Below are 18,779 nucleotides of genomic sequence, written 5' to 3'. Positions count from 1 at the left end.
AAAGTGATGAACCCTCTACCAGAAAAGTTACACAGGGCACTTTAAAGGTGTACTGCTCAATTTTTCTGGTGGAGGGTTCATCACCTGCTTGTCTTTGCCTGTAATGTTCCACGGTATGACTTTAAACATATCCATGTACCATTTATTCATTATGGGTGTTTCTATTGCTCAAAAATACAATAATTCCTTGTGTGAATAGGGGCGCCTCTCCACAGATGTGAACTGTAATGAAACATAATGTTGTAACTTGGTTGTCTCCCTTGTGATAGACAAGTGGCAAGTGGCAAATTCCACCAGAAAAGTTACAGAGTGAACCTTTAAGCTTGGCAACTATGCAGTAAATGTATTTGTATAAATTCTATAACAGTATATGAAACCTTTGTATGGGCATCAGTAGTATTAGGGAGCAGTGGAGTTATTTGTTTATACTACAGTAGTAGCTGCTGCCTATTTACCTCTTTTTATGTGCAGTTTTTCTTTTACTTTTAAAAAATCTTTCTCACCAGATCAGTTAAATTAGTTAAATTACTATTAACATCTTGCATTTGTAACTGTGAACACTGAACGAGACAATGGTTTTCAACAAACATAAACATTTTTATGACAATAAATAAATAAACATAAAATTTCATTAGTAGTAGTTATTGCAAGTATTTCTGGGGAAAACAAAACCAAACTTCAAGCCAAGATACATGTGAAATACTGTGTGTATAATAGTCTATGTTGTGTCTCCCCCTGCTGGTGGGGTGTGAGCGTGGCAGTGTGTGGTACTGAGTTTGGGGGGGCAAACAAATCCAAACTTCAAGCCAAGATACATGTGAAATATTGTGTGTATAATAGTTAAGTAATTTTCCCTTTTGGAACACTGAAGTCTGTTTTAGTCTAAGTCTATGTTGTGTCTCCCCCTGCTGGTGCGGTGTGAGCGTTGCAGTGTGTTGTACTGAGTTGGAGTGGGCAAACAAAACCAAACTTCAAACCAAGATACATGTGAAAACGTGTGTTTATATAATAGTCTATGTTGTGTCTCCCCCTGCTGGTTGGGCGTGAGTGTTACACTGCGTCTTACTGAGTTGGAGGGGGCTGTTTTCCTCATAATCACAGGCTCAGGCTCTTCTTTTCCTCTGTCTTTGTCTTTTCTGTCGTCTGCAGCATCCAAAAGCTCTATCGCAGAAAGGGAAGACTGCAACAAAACAAAAAACAAAACAAAAAGGCACAAGCTTAGAGAATTGTCATGCACCTGCAAGCCTCCATGGAGATATGACTGTTTTGCCACTTTTAATCACAAAGGAGACAGGTTAATGATCAGATCTATGGAGAAGCAAGCCTGCACATGTAAGAATTCTTTTTTTTTTCAGGTATTTTTGAGCAATACAACAAACACAGTGCACCTTTAAAGCGTTTTGTTTTTATTTTTAGCTCTTTTCTGTATATAAAAAATGTGTCAACAATAATATATTTTTATAATATTAAATTCAGAAGCAGAGGCGAGACAGTGAGTATACTCAAAGGAGGACATTTTATCACATTCTGTTTATGTACAGGAAGAAAGACTCCAGACATAGCTCCTTTAAGAATCAGTGTCTTGTGTTATGTCTCATGCCACATTTTTAGGTCAGACTGCTGTTACTCACTTGTGAAAAGATTTGGGACCTTGGTCTCCTGTCTGTGACTCGAGGACGCGACGCCGTCGGGTGACTAAGTTTCTCTGTAGAAGAGATTACTGCATCTAAATCCATATCTGTAAAAACACATAATACAAAATACACATAATATAAACACTCAATTATTATTAGCATATTTAAAATAAGATACAATGTGTGCCTGCTACCAAACACGGACTAATACAAAAGCAAATTGTGCACTGTGTAAAATCCAAATCCACTTTATTTCTATTGCACATTTTCTAAACAAAACCGTTTCCAAAGTTTCTAAAATAAGAATGCATAATTGTTTCAGAGCTTATAAACAATGAGCTATTTAGAGAAAGAGAAAAATTTGCATAAAAGTCTGGATAAAATTGACTCCAAGTAGTGCACTTTTAAAACTTTTTTTTGTCTTATCCCTTTTCTAGTTAAAAAAAAAAAAAGTGTCAACAATGATATTTTTTATGATATTAAATTCAGAAGCGGAGGCAGTATACTCAGAGGAGGAATTTTAAAAAAAAAAATCAGAATCTGTTTATGTGCAGCAGGAAAGGAGGAAAGGCTCCAGATATAAGCTCTTTAATATATTCTAAACGAAACAGTTTCCAAAGTGCAGTAAAGTCAAATAAAAGCACACCCACAAAATGGAAATAAATAACTAAAATCAATAAAAACAATATACAAATAACTTTTCAGGTTCTTGGCACATTCCATGGTATGAAATTAAGCATCCATGTAGCACTTATTAATTATAGGTGTTTCTATATGCTCAAAAATACAACAATTCCTTCTGTGAAAAGGAGAGACTCTCCACAGATCTGAACTGTAATGTAGCGTAGTTTACAATAGATAGGTTTAATCTATACTGTGGGACATTCGAGACAAAGCAATAATATTTCCATGGCCCCCACAGTGGACAGTTTTAAGTCTCGTCTTATTCTCTGGCTTTTAATACCTCGAGAGTTGTGTGGTTCTCTGTGTCTTTTATTTATTTATTTAATTCATTTTATTTTTTAGTACTGCTTTTATGTATTGCTTTTATTTTATTTTTTTCATTAATTTTATTATTATTATTTTATTTATTGATTCTATTATTTTTCTCATGGTTGGAACATAATTCTGCAGATTTTTAAAAAAAAAGTAAATCGTTTTACATTCAGTACATTACAGTCTTGTTTATAAAATGTGCTACACAAATAAAGTTGGATTGGACAAGCAGATGGCGATTCCTCCGCTAGAAATGTTACACAGTGCACCTTTAAGTCACCTCTGAATATGGAGATTGGTAAATAATTGATAAACACTGAGTTGAATGTTAAATATTGTGCACTGCTTTCTATACACCATCCTTGTAGTTCAATACACGTAAATCGTTACAATAAATAATTCAAATCAACAGTTCAGTAAGCCCTGCTCTGATTGGTTGCTCACCGGCGTCTTGTGACCTATCAGGGGCGGAGTCTGGGGTCGTAGATCTGCACTCAGTTTTGGGGCTTTCACACCTGAGCAGGTAGACCAATACGACAACATTTAGCTTAACTTAGATCTCTATAAACGTTTATTTTTATGTGTATATTTACAAATGTACTGACGATAGTGTGGGTGGTCTTTCAGGGCGTTTCGGAGGATGGGAGGAGGAGGAGTTGGTGGTTTTGGGGGGCAGAGGTTTCTTGGGTAACACAGATGGAAGAGTGGGTTTAGGGATGTCTCCAGGCTTCAGATCTTCACCTGTCCATGCACACACACACACACACACACACACACACAGACACATACAGGGTTAGACAAAACAACACAACAAAACCAAAAATGGAAAAGGTCATTAACAAAAGTAGAATGAAAACAGAGGATTGTGTTGCTGGTTAGGGCAAGATAAAGGAAAGGTTAATACAGAGGTTAGGGTTAGGAAAAACGAAGCGAATGAAATTGATACTAAGCTACTGATACTAAAACTAGTATCAACTCTAGATTCATTTTAAGTATCAATACTGAAAAAAAGACCACAAGATATTATTAAAAGGTAACCCTACTTTGATGAGAAAATGTTATTCTAATGTGTACAAAAAGTGTTTTTATTACATTGTGGTACTGAAAATGGTATGGAGTATCAAGCCTTTTCTTGTTATTAAACGTTATATAATGTTATAAAATCCCCCATCATGCAATTTATTTTTTTTTATCTGTGGATTTCGAAGTTTGTAATGTTTATACACCAGATCAAACATAATTAAACAGCTATTTCTCATTGGTTTGTCTCCAGTGTTGCAGCATTAGGATGTGTAAACAACCACGCAGTTTTCTCATCATTAAACTGGTATCAAGTAGTTGGCTTGAAAATAATCGTTAAATGTTGAAAACTTGAAGCGCTGTCTATAGTCTCAGACTAATTATCACAGCAAGTCTTCAAACTGTGCGCCCATTTTTGCAAGATTTATCATTACAAAAAGCGCCACTGTTCTTTCTGCCTTGTAAAATACTGACTTGTTTTCTTCAGACGGTTAAACTGTGAAAAATAATTGAAAATGAAATGCTTAGAAGTTGCACAAAAGCTTTAAATCCACAAAAGTTTTTAATAGAAACAGTTATACTAAGGTGGACTGTGAAGCTTTATTGGTAGAGATTTGTGAAAAGGCGACGCTTACAATAAGGATGTTTTTCAAGGTATTTTTAGCCTGTAAGACTGATATCTGTAAAAGCCTACATAGACTCCACCAGAAAAGTTACACCATGCACCTTTAAATGAGGATCTGTCATGAATCTGTCTTTCATGAGGAAAGAGAAGTGGCAGAGATATTGTCATAAAGTAGATTAAAGTTGTATCTGGACAACAAACCATCTTATGTAGTACAATTTGTATGTGGACAATTTGAAAACCACTGAATTAAAAAAAAGAAAAGTTTTATTTATTGATTAATTGATTAAAGTAATGAGAGGAGAGAGAAATAGAGTTATAATATAGTAGCATAGTAAGAAGTAGGGATGTAACAATATCCAAATTTCTCGATACGAATTTCACGATATGCATCTCACTAGGGCTGGGTATCATTAAGATGTTGCCGATACGATACATACCTCGATACATAGGCCACAATGCGATACATATCTCGATACAGCGCACTTTCGATTTGATACGATATATATTTCAAAATGATTCGGTATGCTTCAATAAAAAATTAAGACTAAATCATGGCTGTGATACTAAAAGTCTTTGTTAAACCACTTCTTGTGCAAAGTTCATATGAAACACAAACATGTTAATCATCAAAATTGTGAAAATGTCCAATGTGTTGCATATTCGAGTTTCCTTCCTCTAAACAAGCAACAAAACTGTAGCACTGTAACAAAATAATTTTGTAAAATATACCAAAAAATACTCTTGGTGACAAATTGCTACAGCAGCCCATAATACCGATACTGTATCATCACATTAAATGATATATATCAATATTTCAATATTTTTGCACGCCCCTACACCTCACGGTACGATATTTATTCCAATATTTTGTAGAGGCCAACCAAATTGTGAATATGCAACAATTCCCTCGACAGATTTAAAAGCTCTTATAACAGTTACAAAGCAAAGGATCATGGTCTATGTAGTTCCCTCAGTTTTTTTTATCTATTGCTGCATCATAACTATTAATTTAATCTAAAACTTGTGATTCGATATATATTGTAATGGCCCACGATATCATTATGAGACTTTTGACGATATTTATCACGATATTTTAGTTACTGTTACATCCCTAATAAGAAGCCAGAGCGAAGTTGCAGATTGAAGTGGTCTAGAGCAGGACCAGGTCTAGACTGTACCTCTGTCCTGGTCTCTGAGTGGGAGGTGTTCGGGGCGCTCAGGAGGGACCTTCCTTAGCTCTGACTTTTTCTCTAAAGGTCAAAGGTCACAGGGTTTTGGGGTTTTGTTTTGATTTGTTTGAGAGAAGAAGAAAAGCCAGTGTTTTACCTGTGTTGTGTTTAGACGAGGGAGCGCTGGGAGGAGGTGGTTTCTTTGGTCTCTGAAAACACAAAATATTCAGATTTCAGAAAATAATGTAGTTGTATCTTCATTCTAAAATACATCATTTCCATATTGTCGTACTTGGTGCACTCAACCTGTTTCAGAGTCCTGCACCTGCAAATAGTTGCTGAAACGGGCGGGTTTTAAGATTTTTGAAATTTACGGGCGTGTTTGCGGGCGAGTAGTGATTACACACGGGTGGGTCAGGAGAATCAAATGAACGATGAACTGGAGAAAAATAAATCCATTGCCCTGGAAACAAGAGCCATTTCCCGGTGTTTTCCCAGAACGATGGCAGAGCAGGTTGAGAGAGACTTTACCGTATTTACTACATACAACCATCAGCGGAGATGATCGGCTTGGTGGCTGCACTCGTGGTTTAGACCTGGTTAAGTCCTGGCGTAGTCCTGGCGGTTGGCTCTGCGGTTGCGACGTGTATATATTTATGCTAATGATACTGGTTAAGTCCTGGTTAAGTCCTGGTTAAGTCCTGGTTAAGTCCTGGATAAGTCCTGGTTAGGTCCTGGTCCAGTCCTGTTGTAGTCCTGGCAATCGGGTCTGCGGTTTGTGGCGTGTATATATTTATAATCCGTTAATGACACAGCGTAGGTTCAGTCTTGGTTTAGTCCTGGTTTAGTTCTGGACTATTGGGCTGTCGGACTAATGGGCTGACCCTGATTTATCACGGGCATGGGCAGGGTAACAGGTGGAATGTTAACAGGTCTGGGAGGGTGCGGATTTAACTTTGATATAATCAGAGGTTAACGGACGGGTGTGAGCGGCTGTGGGTCTCCAAAAATCGACCTGTGCAGCACTCTGATTTGTTTCAGTAATGATTTGGAGGTTGTAGACTTTTATTGACGTTAAAGGTGCACTGTGCTACTCGTTTATCTCAATGGAGACATTATTGCTTGGCCTGGAATGTTCAATGGTATAATTTTAAACATTTCCATCTAGCATTTATTATATGGGATGACTCTCCACAGATCTGAATTGTAACGTGCCGTAGAGCTGCAATCTGCTTGTCTCCTTTGTGCTATGAATCTATATCGTGGAACATTTTAGGCAGAGGAATAACATTTCCATTTCCACTTCCATTTTCCACTAGAAATGTTACATGGTGCACCTTTAACAGTAAATTATGGTAAATATTATGCAAGTAGCCTAGTTACTGGGTGATTCAGCGATGTTTTCTTCCAGCTAACTGACATACACACATACACACGCATAGGCAGTGAATCATTTCCTATTTAGGCAGATCAGTGTATTAAAGAAGCTTAGTTTAGACTGTAAAAATATTAATGAGATCATACTGGGAAAATATAGTGGTATTTTGAACATTATATTTTGGCTTAGATGATGTAATACACATTTTAAAATGAACAGAAATACTAGTTATTATTAGTCAAATACAAAATGTACTTGTAAGTCACACACACAAATGCAAATTGCCAAATAGTGTTGTCTAAAAAAAAAGATGAAATTTTACAAAATCATATTGTTTAAAGGTGCTATGTGTAACTTTTCTGCTGGAGGATCCACCATCAGTCTTCACTGAGATGCATTTGGATCTGATGGAGAATGGATCCTACTAATGTTTTTCAAGGCATTTCTGAGCAATACCGTATTTTTCAGACTATAAGTTGCACTTTTTTCATGGTTTGGGTGGTATCAAGTCAGTCGACTGCATCGTTACTTCTGTATCACTGACAATTTAAAATTTAAACAAACATAAAGACAACTGAAACCATCCTGTCGGGATACAGAAAGGCCGGAATAATTCTAACTGGAACTAATGCTGAGTCTGACGACAGCTACTCAGAAGAGGAAGTGTCTGTTTATCTCCGTAGGATGCGGAGTTGCTCAGAAATGACACTGAGGATGAAAAATTCAACGGATTTAGTGATTTGGAGTGAGATGTTTGGTAAACTTGTTCTGTTATTTATGCTATAGTTATCCGAAGAACTGTTCATATGTGACGTTAACAGCCTGTTGTTCTCTTTTCTATTAACACTATAACTTGACTTTCCAGATGAAATGTCACTTCTCTGATTTTATAAAATAAAATTCCCCCCAAAAGTGCAACTTCTATATGTTTTTTTCTTCTTCATTATGCATTTTTTGGCTGGTTTGACTTATACTACAGAGCGACTTATAGTCTGAAAAATACGGTACATGTAACTGAATAAATGGAGGATAGAAAAGTTTAATGCCATACTGTGGAACATTCAATATTATCTCCATGGAGACAAGCAGACCCTCCACCGGAAAAGTTACACAACACACTTTTAAAGAATACAGATATATTCCTTTAAAATGACAGCATGTTATATTATAAGTAATAAACAAGGTGAAAAATATTACCTCTTTCTCTACTTCTGGCACTAGCAGCTTCACAAAATTATCTGGAAAAACTCCTTGTCTTCCTCCGATCTCTCCCATCCACCAGCCCGCGTCGGCACACTCCTGCACAGAAACACGTTTAAACAGATTAAATGGACTTAAGTGGAGTTTAAGGGAGCCCTGATTTGCAAAACTAGCTTTCCCACAAACAAATACAGCTGGCCACACATCACCATATGCTACACACACAGACTGCAGGGGATTGAAGTTGAGCTAGGATTCTCAGTCTGTGGTAGAAGTACTTTGAGTGGTACTTCTACAGGTACACATTTAACTTTTGATGTTTTTTGCTGGAGTTTTTAGGATAATCTACTTATATTGCTCCATAACTTTTTAGTACAGGGTCCGTCACATGCTTTTCTCCACTGAGATGTCATTGCTTTGTCTAGAATGTTTCACAGTATGGCATTAAACCTTTCTATCTCCATGGAGACCAAACCAGATGAAATAAGAGCCAGAGTCCCTGTTTTTAGGTGGTTTTAAAGCTATAAAACCACCTATAATTGGATAAATTACAGAAAAATAGAGATGTTTAATGTCATACTGTGGAACATTCCAGGCAAAGAAATGACATATCCATAGAAACAAGCAGGTGATGGACCCAAAACCAAAAAAGTTACACAGTGCTCCTTTAATACAGCTGGAATAAATATTGTTAAACTTCAGATATTTGTTGGAATAGAGCAAGTTCTAACGTCAAGTCGTTAATAGAAATCACCAGGTTCAATATTTGTGAATTTTCCTTTTAGATATTTCTTATAAAAGTAAAAATTTTATGTCTGCAGTGTCTGTCTTTGTCCTAGCTGTACATTTAACCCACATAGTCCCATTTCTGTCTTTCTTTAGAACCAGTTTTGGTATAGTCCTGGTATATAGTAGAAATACATAGCAGATTTTCCTTGTTGGATGATGTAATAAATGTGGTACAACTGTGAAGATGTCAGTGATGTTGTTACCATGGTGAAGCTGGTAATGGTGAGGTCCCCATGGCGATGAAGTCATTAATAATGTGATTATACTGGAACTATGGGGATGATGTCAAGGATACTGTTACTGCGGTGATGTGGGTGAGGGTGATGTTGCTATGGTGATAATGGTAGTTTATATATGGGATCATATTGCTAAATATAGTGGGAATTTGTACATTATATTTTGGCTTAGACAATGCTCACGTTTACATTATGTTTTTTTGTTTTATTTATTTTTTATTCCAAACATGTGAAACACGTTAAATTAGCTTTATTTAATTCTGCTCAATATCTGGGGGTGGGGAAGGGTTCTGATTGGACAGGGACACAAACATATTTACGTCTACCAGGAAAAAAAACACACCGGAATTATTTTTTAAGCAGAAAAAACGTTTACATGATCGCAGAATAAATTAATTCGGCTTTAAAACTGGAATAAACCACCCACTTAATTCGGATTTAAGTTTAATTCCAAATAATCATTAGGAATTAAGTGTTTACATGGTCTTTTTAAAGTGGAATTAATTTTGATTCCAAATTAAATTATTTTTAATTAAAGCTCTCATGTAAACGGGGCAAATATAACACTAATCATTTTAAGTCGTATATTCTTATTTAATGTTACAACAGAAATACTAGTTATTATTCAAACACAATATGTACTTATAAGACACGCACCGAAATGAAAATTGCCAAAAAAATGGTCTAAAAAAAACTGCCATTTTAATATTACAAAATCATATACAAAGATTGTTTAAAGGTGAAATGTGTAACTTTTCTGCTGGAGGATCCGCCATCTGTGTTCATTGAGATGCCTGGAATGTTCCACAGTACGGCATTAAACGTATCTATCTCCGTGGAGAGAATTAGGCGACGCCACCAGGTCATGTTACGGCCGAGATCTGTGGAGAATCGATCTTGCTTACGTTTTTGAAAGCATTTCTGAGCAATAAAATACATGTAATTGAATTAATGTAGGATAGATAAGTTTAATGCCATACTGTGGAACATTTCAGACAAAGCAATAACATCTCCACAGAGAAAAGCATTTGACAGACCCTCCACAAGAAAAGTTACACGATACAACTTTAAAGAATTTCTTTAAAATGGGGAATTTGAGGGGTTAGTACAATCTGAGTGATGATTTTACAAAAGTCTAACACTGTAGAAGCCTTTAAAAAAACAGTATAAAGCGTTGTTTAAAAAGAAATAAAGCTCTGGAATGAATTATGCTTTAAATTTTGTTTGTTTTAATTTATATTTTGTCTCTTATATTCACAGTAAGTAGTAAGTGAAATTGTAAATGCAAACTTGGTTCATAAGCTGCTTTTCTTTCTTGGAATTCGTTGTTTAATAGGGTTTGGCGTTATAAGTACTTTTTACTTCAGCCTAAACTCTTTTGGTCATGATCCATGGGATTTTAGTCTATGTTTTGTTTTGTTTTGTTTTATAGTGCTGCAAAATGAGCAAATAAAACTATTACTACAGTGTCAAGGATATTACAGTGGTGATGATGTTGGTGAGGGTTGCTGTGGTGATAATGGCAATGTTTCTGCGGCGATTATGTTTTTAATGAGATTTTAATGTTTACTGTGGCGCCGATGTTGTTACCTTGGTGATGATGTTGATGACTTCGCCCTCTTTGATTGACAGCTCGTCCTCATTTTGTGCTTCATACGGGAACAGGACTTTACACTGCTCCCGCCCTGAGAGACCAATTACAGTGAGAAAGCAGTTTCTTCAGTTTTAATAAAGTGACAGTGTTCAGCTGTTAGAAGACACAAAATCTACCAGAAAAAAAAAAAAAGCCTTACAGTGAAAGGACCAATATTATGGTAATTTCTGATCTATCAGTGTTCCCACTCTTTTTTCACTGACAACATTTTTTTCCATGTTTGACTTTTTTCCTTTTTACCATTTCCATTTTAAAATACCATGTCAGTGCATTTATTGTCGTCTCTTTTAAACAAAAGGTGCATACGTTCAGAAATAATATAATAGCCTAATGAGAATTTTGTTACAAAATAAACAGACACAAAAACTCTTTCTCTCAAACAGAAACACACTCCATTGTTTTGCATTTTGTTGTCATACAGGAAGTGTTACACTGTGTTTTTAAACTCCATACAACTTCACTTTTGGATAATTTCAGCCCTGAAATTGCCAAGCTTTATGACATCACCAGGTGGAACAGAGCATTTTGAGCTTTGGAGATGTAGACAAACTATACAAACATGCTAAATGATTACTCAAACATGTGAGAACAAAACAAAACACAACTCCAGGTGTGTTTTTGATGAGGTAAAAACATTATATAATGTAATACAAGACCTTAAAAAAACCCAAAAGGTAAATAATTATAGTGCCATATAAACTCTCCCATTTTTATCCAAGTTAATGTGTCTCAAAACTCTGTCAATATAACTTAAACAGATAATCAATGCATAAAACAATATCCTTAAACAGGAATTCTATTTACACTTAATATTTGCAGTGAAATGACATATGGCCTTACATAAGTTACTGTGGTCACAAGCCAAGGAAGGTACCTTTTCTACACTTAACCCTTGAGCTAAAATACAATGTGACAATAACAAACTCTGCTCTATTAGAATGAACGGAAACCTTGAACCGCAGAAATAGGAAATGATGTTAAAAGTGTGGTATGCTGCTACATGTTCTGCTATTCAAAACCCCATGAAGAATATCAGATTTGGCCAAGAAATAGCCTTGTAGAGTGTGATCATTTCCTAATAATAATAAATGTATTGCAGTGGGCACCTCTTGTTTTGCAGTCCGGTTCGGTTTTCATTGTTTCTGTGGCTGTCGCTGCTTTCCCCTCGATCACCTGAAAAATATGAAACTAAAATGAGAGACCATATTGAAAGAATTCATACGGCATCATAACAGAGGTGGGACCAAGTCGTTGTTTTGTCTCAAGTCTTTGACCTCAAGTCCGAGTCAAATCGGAGGTCAAAGACAGGAAAGTCCAAGTTGTGTCTCGGGTCACTGTGCCAAGTCCAAGTCGTCTGCTTTGAGCTTCAAGTCTTTAAACCAAAGTATAGCTTAGATTTTTGCAATTTATATGGATTTTAAACTAAACTGCACTTAAACAGTCATGGTATATTCATATGTGAGTATTTATATAAGAGTTGTAGAAATGTTAATTTTTCCTTTTTAAATGTCTTGTCAAGATCTTAGTGTGAATCATTGTGGTGAGAATAGAAAGAATTCAGATTTTCAGTGCTAAATTTAAGTTTGAGTTATTTTATCATGTGTCTGAAATGGAAGGATCATGTTTAATTTAGTTTTCTCTGTTTTACTGTATTGTACTTTATATTACTGTAGTACTTTTGACGATACCGCATCACAGTACTTCAGTTAGATCCAAAGTAACAAATAGAGAAGTGGGAGTGACATGCTTCAGTTTGTTCTTGTGAAATTAAGCACTGCATGTATCAACTGAAAAGAGATAAGTATTTTCTAAAAAAAAATCCCAAGTCCCAAGTCTTAGTCAATTTTATCAAGTCAAGTCTCAAGTGTTAAAGTGTTAATAGTGACTCAAGTCTGACTCGAGTCCCCACCTCTACATCATAACATACGATTTGTCAATATTTAATACAGATGGGAGCAGTTAAGATGAACATTGTTAAAATGCTGATTTTTGCTGTAATACAGTGAGCTCTTGGGTCTAGTCACTAATAGAAATGATCAGGTTCAGCATTTGTGAATTTACGTTTCTGATATTTCATGGCAAAGTACAATGTAATCAATAAGAAAATTTGTCTCTTGCCTCCATAATCACTTTTAAGAATCTGAAAATCACCAATACCATATTCAAGCAAAATCTGTCTAACCACAGTATCGATATATTGTATAAGCAGCTCTTGAGGTCAAAATAAGTACTGTCTGCATCCAAACAGAAAGTGTTTTTATTGTCCAATAATCAGGAAGTGTGTTGTTGGCAGGACAGTGCACTTCTAAACTCATCACTGTGAATAATTAGGATGCTCAGAATGAAAAAGGTAACAGAGGAATAACTTTGGGCCACTGCAAAACGATTGAAACAAACTGGTTTTGTTTTCACATTTTTAAGACAGTAAAAATCAGACAGAGCGCCTTTAAAGGATAACACAGAGTTTAACAAGCTTCAATAAACTCCAGTCACGTGACCAGAGTGACAACAGTTTTGCATTTTATTTGACCTTCTAAACGTTTGTTCTCCTACCAATAGACTTACAAATACAACAAAGCAAATATCCAACACAACACTGAAGGACTGCACTCCTTTAGTTCATTATTCAGCTAATGGTGTTAATCTTTATTTTTATTAATCAATAATTATTTTACAAAGTTTATATGATTTACAAGTAGGCCTTTTTTTTTTTTTCATCACAGATGCATTTTTAGATTTGACCTTTTTGATATTTTTCAGTACAACAATAACATTTGAGTTGTTCTTCAAAATGAGTTATTGTGACAGACCTATTTATAAGCACAATAACAGAGAGAATAAATGAAGTGAGTTAGATGGAGTTTGGGTGTGCCAGTACAGCTAATTTTGTCTTTTACTTAAGCAGAAGTTGTTAGTGCTTGTACTTCTCTGAGCATAGTTGCTATTTTAATATTTTCATAACAATAATTGCATAATTTTGGCGGTTTCTTCAAGCGACAAGATCTACAACACCGACTTTCACCCAGAGCATTAAAACTAACTAAAAATTATAATGTTAAATATGTCATGTTGTCAATATTGAGAGGACAATGTCTTACTTAAATGCCACACTACACCCCAGTACACAAATAGCTGTGACTAAAACCAGGACTAAACCAGGACTAGAGCAGGACCAAACCAAATCTACATCAAGAATAGAAATGAAGTTGAAGGGAGGAAAAGGAAGCTTTAATTTAAATGTGCACTGTGTAACATTTCTGGTGGAGGGTCGGCCATCTGCTTATCTCCATGGAGACGTTGTTGCTTTGTCTGGAATGTCCCGGTATGGCATTAAAAGTATCCATCTCACATTAATTAAATAACATGGGTTTTTATTGACTTAAAAACTTACATTGTTACCGTGAGTGGGCTCGCCTTTGCACAGATCCGACTTGTACCTTGGCCCTGTGGCATCACCTGCTGTCTCCATAGAGATAAATAAGTGTAATGCCATACTGTGCATTTTTTCTCACTGGAAATTGGTTCAGTAAATGCACAGAGAAGAAGACAGTAGAAGAAGACCGGACAGAGAAGAAGACCATAGTTTTTTGAGAGGATTCATGTGGTTCAGAGGGACGTAGTCAAGGCGGGGGCCACTTGTTGTCAAGGCGGCCACCTTAACTATAAAGTGCTGCCGGAAACACTGCTGTGGAACATTCCAGGCAACATCACCATGGAGAGAAGCAGGTGACGGCTTTAAGTATGGCCTATATCGTACCATGCATTTTCTTACATTACCCTTTAATCATATAGTCCTGTATTAGTCCCATATCTTTTATTGTACAACTAAAGTAAAAAGCTTGGCCAAATTTTAAGATATAACTTTAAAATAGTGATTATCGTAAAATAAACTACCTCTACACTAGACTTAAGCCGTCTCTGGTCTCGTAAGTAGATAATAAATTTGAAAACAAGATGAATAACCTGATATAAGTTTTAAAATCTCGGCCAGATTAGAGAAATGTGCAGCGTGAGTGAAAATGAGATAACAATATAACTTTGCAGCAATACAATCATACGAAACACTGAAAATAAACACAATCTTGCACTCGGAAGGGGTCTCATTAAATTGGACTAATCTGATTTCCCAAGTGTAGAGGAGAGACCCAGTTTAGAGCACCACAATATCCTTGTTATTACAGCGACCTACGTCAAACAAAATGATGAGGGCGCAGAATCTTATGTTTTTGCTTCGTTTTGTGTCTGTAAGTGTTGAATCCACCCAGTTTGAACTTACACACAAGGGCGCTAGTGTTAAAGCGATTTCGAGGCTATATTTGTGGAACCATGGAGTGAGTCTCTTCCCCCTAAAAACACAGATTTTGACAGTACCAGGTCTGTCAAAAGCACACTCGCGGCTCTGTTCTGTTCAGACGGGGCATCCCACAAACTTCGGCCCCCCCTTTGCCCCCCTGCCCTGTCCCACCGGCCCCTCTCATGTTTGTAATGAGAACCATGTGGTGCAAAGACATCATTATAGAGTCCCATAGGGTTTACAGAAGCAGCTCAAAGCACGTTACAAGAGAGTTCAGGTTGTAGTGGTCATAACTGGACATGTGGTTGACCAAACAGTAAAAGTTTAATATACTCCAGAGATACATTTTTAAGAAGTTTATATAGTTTCTTGTGTAAATCAGTACTTTTCAAGATACCCACAGATGCTTTACAAAAGGAGATAACAGAAACAGAAGAAAAAGTCAAATGTAATTTCATATCGCTGATTAAATTTGAGTTAAAGGGCCTATATTACACTATTTTCAGATCTATGTTATAATGTTGTTTCCCCATCACATGTTTAACACACAAACCCTGCAGATTTAGGCGGAGTTCTTCTCTCAAACAGTGTCATGTGGCAATACTGGTGAGCTCCACTGTGTTTTTAAACTCCACACACCTTCATTAGACTCATTTGGTTAATTTCAGTCCTGCAATTGCCAACTTCTAGTAAACAAAAGGTAGCTTAGCTCTTAACTTGAAAACTGCCGCTTCATCACACCACAAGGTTGAAAAGAGCATTTTGAGATTTGGAGATTTAGACAGAGTCAGACTAAGGCTATGTTCACACTGCAGGGATTAATGATTAATTAGGATTTTTTTGTGAAATCCGATTTTTTTCCTAGGTTGTTCACGTTTCCAATTAAATTCGACTTGTATGTGATCTCCAGTGTGAACTTTTAACACCCCAAAAGTGTCCTGCATGTGCACTGGAGGACACGATGATGTCACATGCAGCGAGTGTGCTCAGGGTTTACGGAAGTCGCCTAAATGCTGGGCTTGTCTCCCAAAATACGGTCCAGTTCTTCGTAAAATGGACAGATTACACGACCAAGGCTGCTTCATTTGTTTGAGTCTTTAGCCTCCTTGTATTTGGCTCGCAGGCTCTTAATTATTTGTTGACACTGGAGCAGGACCGCCTGTAGCCGTACTCAGCCATTTCTTTGGCAATCATTTCAAAAACCACCCGGTTTTGATAAGACCCCTTCAATTTGGTCTGAATATAGCGATCCCCCAAACATTGTTTAACATGCTAACCTCACTTTCTCTCCATTGACTCGACTCCGAGCCTGACATGTAGGTCGGATGAATGTGACCTGGCCGGTCAGACTGAAGTCGCATGTCAAAAGATCAGATATGTATTGGTTTTTTAAGAGCACATATCCAAGTGGCCTGGGTTGCACTTGAAAAATTTGTATCTGTGTCGTTCAGACTGTCATTAAAACATCAGATACAGGTTGCATAGGGGTGAAAAAATCGGATTTGGGTCACTTCAGGCTGCAGTCTGAATGTCGCCTAATCGTGCAGGGTGACTCAAATATGTGTGAGTGAAACAAACTACAAATCCATGTGTGTTTTGATGAGGTAACAGCATTCTAACATGGCTAAAAGAGTCCATTTTGAGTAATATATTACCTTTAATCCATAATCCACATTTGGTTTTCCACTTTCTATATAAAGAAAAGTAATAAAATATGATTATAATTTCAAAACCTGCCCAAGTCCTTTCTCAAATATATTGTTTTACATATTGCATAATGAAAGAAAGGCTATGGAAATGCTATGAATGCTTGAGTCATGATGAATCAGCTAATCTTGAGGCTGAGGTTTTGGCTTCACCACAAAGAAAGTGCCGACTCAAAAAATCTAAACGTCTTTACACATGCACACACTCACAAAAAAACCACAAGAAGTTCAAGAAATAGCAACAACAAAGTGGCTTGGTGCTATAGTTGAACATGAGTAATACTTTTATAAACGTAAATATGCAGGAACTAGCGCTTTATTTGGTTTGATTAGACTTGGAAAAATCAATAACAAAATAATGAATGATTAAATGACTAAACCCAGAGTAAACCTGGACAAAACCAGGACTAAACCAGGACTAAACCAGGACTAAACCAGGACCAAAGAAAGTCTTAACCAGCATATGCAAGACTTAACTAGCACTACATCTCAAATAGGAGCTGTACATGATAGATTATGGACTTGACTCTTGAACAAAACAAGTACTAAAGCTGGACTCAGTTAGACCAAGGACTAAATCAGGACTACATCAGGTCCAAGGCTCAAATCCCCTACACATTTGGGTGATTTCTAAAAAACAAACAAAAAACAAGGTTAAAAAAGGGATTACTGATGGGTTTCTGCATTACACACTCTCCCAGTCGATTTCAGAGCCTCACTCCGCCCCTGGTCTCAGCCCAAGTAGAATGAACTCACTTGAACTGTAGTACTTCAATTACGTAGTTTGTCAGTGGTTCCTAGCCACTGTCCAGAACTTTGTTGGAGATGGAGTTTTTAGTCTACGCTCAGCTGAGTGGGACTAAACAAGAACTAGACCAGGACTTTGCCAAACCAAGGATTAGACCAGGACCCAAGCAAGCATTGACCTAGAAAATATGGGTCAGATATTGAACATTTAGCCGATATTTGGCGCAGATATTTTTCCTGCACTGTCCCATTTGGCATTTCCAGTGCATCAGATTTATCTTACTGAGCTGACTAATGAGTGGAAATGTGAATTTATAACTCAGATAAATACATTTTACACAATAAAAATTTAATTTGTAAACATCACTATGACTCAAAGGTGCACTATGTAACTTTTTGATTGGGATGTTTCGTAGTACCTTACATTTATTCAATTACAGGTGGTTTTATAACTCAAAAAATATCCAGAAAAACAGGGATTCTGACTGTTAGCAGGCTTGCCTTTCTGCAGATCTGACCTGTAACTTGATCTGGTTTTGTCTCCATAAAGACAGAAGCCGTAGTGTGAAACATTTCAGACAAAGCAACAACATCTCCACAGATAAAAGCATTAACAGACCCTCGGAGGACCAAATTTAACGTATACATTTAATATAAATTTGGTCCTTGCTATGGATTTTGAAAGCTTAATATTAGTATCGGGAAATATAGAATATCGACCACTAGGGGTGTAACGATATCCAAATCTTATAATAGGATATCGTCACATATAAACCTCACAGTATGATATTTATTGCGATATGGTGGGAAAGCTCACGATTAGAAATGTAACAATATCCAAATCTCTCTGTACAATATTTATTGCGATATTTTGCGTAACGAAACTATTAATATGCTACTTTTTCCTCTTAAAATGCCTTGACAAGTCTTAATCCAAAGAACTAAGACTTAAAAGTACTTAAAGCTGTTATTAGACTACAAGAAGATTGTAGTCTTCACTGAAATGGAGCAAAGGATCATGGTCTATGTAGTTCCCTCTGTCTTAACTCTTAATTTAAGCAAAGAGACTTGTAATTTGATATATTGTGATGGTCCACGATATTATTGTGAGAACTTTGACGATTCAATATCACAATATTTTGGTTATTGTTACTTCCCTATCGACCACAAATACTGGATATCTGCATCGGCTCAAAAAAAAAAATCATATTGGTCCATCTCTGCTGAATTAGTTTGACTTAGTATTACTTCACTTAGTCCTTTTAGCTACTGTTCAAACTGGGTGGTGGCAGTTTTAGTCTGGGGGCAGCTGTGATTCACGTGGCTCT

At 36.5% G+C, this 18,779-nt stretch overlaps 1 protein-coding gene across 1 annotated transcript in view; it reads right to left on the bottom strand.

Annotated features, from left to right (window-relative positions):
• Positions 1-18,779, bottom strand: part of sh3kbp1 (SH3-domain kinase binding protein 1) — a 97,879-nt gene that overhangs the window by 6,565 nt on the left and 72,535 nt on the right. Inside the window, exons 8-16 of the mRNA XM_055150717.1 lie at positions 11,811-11,877; positions 10,641-10,735; positions 8,023-8,124; positions 5,605-5,656; positions 5,457-5,528; positions 3,236-3,371; positions 3,075-3,145; positions 1,632-1,738; positions 1,067-1,180 (exon numbers count right to left, since the gene is read on the bottom strand). Of these exons, the coding sequence (XP_055006692.1) occupies positions 1,067-1,180; positions 1,632-1,738; positions 3,075-3,145; positions 3,236-3,371; positions 5,457-5,528; positions 5,605-5,656; positions 8,023-8,124; positions 10,641-10,735; positions 11,811-11,877 (816 nt within the window). The remainder of the gene's footprint in view (positions 1-1,066; positions 1,181-1,631; positions 1,739-3,074; positions 3,146-3,235; positions 3,372-5,456; positions 5,529-5,604; positions 5,657-8,022; positions 8,125-10,640; positions 10,736-11,810; positions 11,878-18,779) is intronic.

This window comes from Boleophthalmus pectinirostris, unplaced genomic scaffold (assembly GCF_026225935.1).
Source record: "Boleophthalmus pectinirostris isolate CB_2022bp ecotype Guang Dong unplaced genomic scaffold, ASM2622593v1 HiC_scaffold_15, whole genome shotgun sequence".
Lineage (NCBI taxonomy): Eukaryota > Metazoa > Chordata > Actinopteri > Gobiiformes > Gobiidae > Boleophthalmus > Boleophthalmus pectinirostris.
Note: the sequence above shows the minus strand (reverse complement) of the source record. Positions and strands in the feature narration are given on the sequence as shown.